The following is a 6,000-nucleotide window of genomic DNA, read 5'->3' as shown; positions in this document are numbered from 1 at the left end:
CGTGCCATTTCCGCTCAATGTGTACCACCCGAATGCCTTTGAAATGTTAATCACTTGTCATGCTCTTGCGACATGCCAAAAAGAGAATATTCCTTCTTATCTCTCATTACTACAAAGTAACTTAGATAAACGCATAAAGGGCGAAGAATGAGCGCATATTATAGTTGCAGCATCATAAACTGACTTTCTTAATGCTTCGTATAAGCAGCGACGAAACTCGGCATTACATCAGAGTGCGCTGACAACGCGGTCCTCTTTGGCATGCCCCCCGTAGCCTCCAGAGCGGTGCATGTATTTACTAGCCCATACGACGCCACCAGCTGGTGTGAGATTGTGAGAGCGTGCGTCTGTTTGTGTGTATGTGTAGGCGGCGTGTGAGAGCGTGTCTACTATGCTGAGCTTTTATGAGCTCCACACGAAGTGTTTTCCAAGAAGGGCCCACAGTAAAAGCGTGAAGCCGACTACGCTCCGCGGCAGTTTGTGTATCTTTTACGGCCCCTTTCACTGTTCGCAGCGAGCGCTGTCTGCCCTGATGGGAAGCAGTCCGGGGGTAAAAGGGGGGGGGGGGATAGAGAGAGAGAGAAGGAGGTCTGAGCTTGCTCCCATTTCTCGCGACGCGTCATAGTGCGCCTGAGAGGGAGCGCTGTTCCGAGTAGGCGTACGCGTCGTGGATATATGGCTTCTTATTCTAGTCGTAAATTTGCCACGAGTGCTTAAGCAAATTGAGTTCACTTTTAAGCGCGTTACCTGCCTCCTCGAGCACCGAATTAACTTAGAGAGAGCTGTTTCAGGTTTCTGAGCACGTTCCTAAAGTTTGTTTTGCATGTTTGGGCATGCGCATATGCGGTAGATTGTCTTTTTTTCCTTTCTCCCACATGTTGGAATGTGGTAGTAGCTTTCTGAAAGTCTTGTTTGGGGGGGGGGGGGGGGGGAGGGAGGGGGGGGGGCTGGTTTATACGTACTCATAAATAGCAATATCTGCCATGAAGAACACACACGGAGATGTGTGTCTTTCTCTGTTTATCTCTGTTTGGGTGTCCTTCTTCACGCCAGAACATTATGCGTAAATGTTTGGTTTATTTGGTTTATAGGGGTTTAACGTTCCAAAGCGACTCAGGCTATGAGAGACGCCGTAGTGAAGGGCTCCGGAAATTTCGACCCTCTGGGGTTCTTTAACGTGCAGTGACATCGCTCTGTGCACGGGCCTCTAGAATTTCGCCTCCATCGAAATTCTACCGCCGCGGCCGGGATCGAACCCGCGTCTTTCGGGCCGGCAGCCGAGCGCCGCAACCACTCAGCCACCGCTGCGGCTTTATGCGTAAATGTGCCAACTAGCTCAGCAACAGATCCGTCCCAAAGCCTTCACAAAGTATGTTTCAAAATATGTGCTTGAGCGATAGCTGTGGAAAATATGAAAACAAAATATATCAACCTTTACTGCATTGCTTGCAATTTTCCTAGGGTTGCGATTTTGACTAAGGCCATTAAGAGGGTGTATACCGATTATTTCAGCAAACTTGTGCCAAGCTTTACCAAACGACAACGCGCTCAAAGAAGATTCCACTACTGCAGGGTTATAGGCGGTCGTCGTGACCGGATCAGGGTATTTTTTTAACGCTCTTAATTTGTCAGTTAAAAAGGAAAAATTAACCAACCTTTTTGTCGTCAGCTTGAACGCGAACATTTAATAGTAATTGTTGCAGAGCAAGTGGAGAAGTACAAATTTCAGTTTTCTTGAACATGACTTAACTTGAGCTTGGCTCCCACGAGAATTGAGAACTATGACATCACTATAAGCTCCAGCATCGAAGATGTAAGCACCCTCAAACGTGCCTCTGCTGTAGAAATGAAGTTGTCTGATGCTGCAATGAGTGAACAGGTTTCTGGTGGTAGCGGCGTTTCCACGCTGAACGCGGACACTTCCTCTTGTTCGAATTGATAATGATGCAGCAGGAGGTAAGTTGAGTTTCTTGCTAACTATCGTGAGATTAACCTTGGTATTATCCTGCCGGTAATTTCTCTACCATGAAGACACATAGATATTAATTAAGCTCGGGCAAGAGCGAGGACACCACGTTGTCATTTTACGGCAAAACATGTCATTTTTGCAATCTGGCGTGATTACGCACCATGATTTTAGCAAAGCAAAGCGCCCGCATTGATCACATTATCACCATTGATACTTCTGTCCTGCTTTATTCATTGCGGCTTCGTGTAACTCATTTCCTCTTTACCGTATATAATTCCCCGATTTTTTTTTCTTTTCTACGCAGAGAAAGTTGACGTGCCCCTAACAAAGCGGGTTCCCTTCCAACAATATACTGCTGCCCTCGCAGATGTCTTTACCATTGTCGCCTCTTACTACACTTATTTATCTACCTAAATCCTCTCGAAATCCGACGGGCATTGTAGAAAGGAGTGGGATAAGAAGAAAGGAAATGGACGTTTAAAAATGGCTTATAGAATTGCAAATTATTAGATTCGACCTCTGCACAGTAAGAGCAAACGAGAGTTGGAACTATGATAGTCGGCTTAGTAAAGGTAAAAGGAATAGTATTGAGGCATTCATATAAAAGCATTTACTGCAGACACATCAAAGACCATGCCGAGCGAGGCATATGACAGTTGCCTTATATACAGCAGCCAGCTGTCACGAGAAGCGGATCACTGCGCCAGCATTGGGAACCGAGTTTTCAGGAACTTCTCGGTCTGGTCGAAGGGAACGCCCCTCTTGGGGGCGATGGGTGTTGTGCGGCGCACCATCTGGATGCACTCCGGGATGGGGCACACTGATAGGCATAGGGTACACCCGGTGCAGGTGTCCGTAACTGTGGGCAGGTGCGTTTCGGCGTCGAACTCGATGGCCTGGTAGCCCGAGTCGTTGCAGGTCATGTAGCATTTGCCGCAGTTGATGCACATGTCCTGCGAAGTAAATGGTCGCATATCTCATCAGTGGCACTGCACGCCCAACAGCACTACCTTCTCTTTTCCAACAAAGTTGGCTTTAGAATATTGTCTTATTGTCATTTTTCTGCTTTCTCTGCTTTGACAATCAAGAAACGTGTCTGAAGAAAGCACTCCGCCCTTTGATCTAGCGCCCCCTAATGGATGCCAAGGTTCTGGGAAGTGGCCTCAATTGTCGTCAGCTAGGAACGTCACCAAGATACTCCTTAAGAAAAGCTACAGGCTTCAGTACCCCACTGTAGATGCACTTTGGGCTTTCTTTGTCTTGGAATACCGAGGGACAACATGGTCGACATGCTACTTACATTGAGCTGATCTTTCCTCTTTAAACACCGAGAGAAAGCATGCAGACGCAATGAACACCGAGAGAACAAGCGTGACGCATCGCGCCTAGCTAACGGACATGTTTTCAGCTAAAGTGGGGAACCACTACGATTGTCTCGATCCCAGATAGCTATTGCTATATGACATTGCAATACAGTTTTGCAGAGCTCCGCCACCGGTTGCGTGTTAAATACCACTTTTGCTCACGACTGCACATGCAGTCTTTGCCAAAAGTAACCAGGCTGCATGGTTTGCTCCTCCCTCATATAGTGGAACCCTTACGGATATCCTAAAGACCAAAATGTATTTTAAGGTGAGAAAAAGGGTCCCCTTACCTCACAGTGATGTATAGTTTGATGGGTGTGATGACTGTTCCACTGCTCAGCTGAGAAGCAAACCGGGCAGCCTGGTTACTTTTGGCGAAGGAGGCACATAACCAACCAGGCGTAGCTCCGTTAACCTCCCTAACTTTCCTTAATTCTGTCCCTCTGCTGTGCTGTGAAATAGAACGGCTTCGCAATGGCCCGCTCATAGAGAGCGAAGTAATCGCACGGTGGCCACATCGATCGTTAGTCGCTGAGGTTTGCCAAATGTTGTTCCATTCCTTCAGAATACCGTGCTTGTGAAACAGGTTATGACTGTGCCGTAAACAGATCCTCATGTGCCCACCTTGATGCCCTTGATTATTCCGTTGTCCAACTCTTTCTTTCTAACATACCTTTTTCGCTTCCTCCGCTGAGGGTAGTCAACCGGAACTGTGTTCTGCTTAGACTCGCTGCCCTTAATCTAACCGATACTCTGTTCTGCTTAGTGTCGCAGCCCTTAATCTAACCGGAACTTTGTTCTGCTTAGCCTCGCAGCCCTTAATCTTTCTCTTCGCGTCTCTTTTAGCATCATACAGTGTTATTGCGACTGTACTAATTATTGATTGCTTTATAGCTATTGTTGACTTAGTAGAAGAGGGTTTTTATTTTTTTATACTCCTGTTGCTATTCAGTATTCTTCACAAATCCCTATTCCGACATTCCCAGTTAAAGTTATTGATGTGTTGCGCCTCTAGCTCTGTCGTAGTATGTATTGTGATCTGAGTCCTGCGTGTGGTGAGCGTTTGGTAAACTTTGTTAAAGGAGAAGCCGTCGCTGCAGTTGCGCATTACGAGTCTTATCGGTTCATGTAAATTACAAAAATATAGGGCAGAGTGCCGTGCATTCCACATCTTTGATGCAATGAAGAATATGCGCAGATTTCTAGCGGACGTTATTAGACAGGAGTCCGACATATGGACCTTCGAAAAAATCTTTCGGACAAAAAAAAAAAAGGAGATGCAGCATCCATTGACATGAAGCAGCTGGTTAGTGCTCTTCTGGGAGAACGTAGTTGATTGGTAAAAGCTGCCTTCATCGTCCGATTCATCCTGCGAAATCATCCTTTGTGACATTTGTGTAATTCGTCCTTTGTGACATATACGGGCATGCGTCAGCCGGACCCACTACAAGTTAATAAGTCTCTGCCTCATTTCATGACTTAACCTTGAAAAAACCAAGCCTAACTCCTCGTCTGTTCAGTTACTTTACGAGGCTTCGTTGAACTCTCGCATTTTGACAGCTGAACTGAGTGCTAATTCATAGAGGAGCCTCTTAGAGTGGAAATGACTCGCCATGGAGAAGTCCTTGAAAGGTGACCAACCGAAACAGAAATTTTCAAGCGCGTTTTTCGCTTCTCATGCGCTATGGTCGAGCCTACTATTTCAACCTACCATCACGAAATTTTATTCCTTTCTTTTGGGGGGCTGCGTTGAGGAATTATAAGTGCAGAATTCCGGCCATATTATCAAGACGGTTGTCTCGTTGAGTTCCGGTGTAATAACTGCACTTTTCACAGCGTTTGTCTATGATTATATGTAGTAAAATACATTAATAATGTCTACTTTTTTAATATACACAAAACCAGCAATCTAGACGCTGCTAAAGAACGCTTTGTGCCCCAAGACCACGACTGAAATCTTACCTCGTCGATGAGAGCCACAACGTGTTCGGTGATGTCGAGGTCTCCGAAGGTGCCTATCTTCTTTAGCGACGCACCAATCACATCCTGCAGTCACGAAGACCAAGACAACGCGAGTGAGACATTACACCTCTTGGCAGAATAGTCCTGACCATGTTTTTTTTTTTGTGGCATTGGATGTACAGTCAATCAACCACCATAATCATGTACGGCGATACTGAATTCTTACGTCTCAGTAATATTTCACTAGCCCAATTTTCTAGTGCGGGTATCAGATCATTAGTTGCATAAGCACCGCTTCAACTGTCGACTACCAGTATAGCAGAATGAAAAGGCACGAAACATGCAGTTTTGTCAACATTCGAACGTTCTAAAGCCCTTTTTTGTGAGCTACAAGGGATGGTGATCGGCTAGTAAATGTGGTTATTGTCTTACTGTCAGTGCGGGTCCCCCAGTTAACTGACGAGCCTAATAACCAAGGGCAGAGCTTGCTAGCAAAGAGTTTGACCGAAATACCCATTTCGTTCTTTCTTTTGTGTTTTTTTTCTTATGAATCGAAGTTTCACTTGTGTGTTAGCTTTCTGGTGGCTAAACCCACACTTTAGGCTTCAAGGAACGCCGCAGTGGAGGGCTTCCGAATTGATTTCACTTCTTGGGGTTCTCTAAACAACTCCAAATATCAATAACCAGGCGCTTTTTCACTCAACC

The 6,000-nt window shown here is 45.8% G+C and overlaps 1 protein-coding gene across 1 annotated transcript in view; it reads right to left on the bottom strand.

Annotated features, from left to right (window-relative positions):
* Positions 1 to 2,556: 2,556 nt before the first annotated feature.
* Positions 2,557 to 6,000, bottom strand: part of su(r) (dihydropyrimidine dehydrogenase su(r)) — a 34,782-nt gene continuing 31,338 nt past the window's right edge. The window contains exons 21-22 of the mRNA XM_077644128.1: positions 5,296 to 5,379; positions 2,557 to 2,922 (exon numbers count right to left, since the gene is read on the bottom strand). Of these exons, the coding sequence (XP_077500254.1) occupies positions 2,665 to 2,922; positions 5,296 to 5,379 (342 nt within the window). The 3' untranslated portion in view covers positions 2,557 to 2,664. The remainder of the gene's footprint in view (positions 2,923 to 5,295; positions 5,380 to 6,000) is intronic.

Source organism: Amblyomma americanum, chromosome 11, assembly GCF_052857255.1.
Source record: "Amblyomma americanum isolate KBUSLIRL-KWMA chromosome 11, ASM5285725v1, whole genome shotgun sequence".
In the NCBI taxonomy this organism is placed as follows: domain Eukaryota; kingdom Metazoa; phylum Arthropoda; class Arachnida; order Ixodida; family Ixodidae; genus Amblyomma; species Amblyomma americanum.
This window is presented reverse-complemented; position numbering and strand designations above follow the sequence as displayed.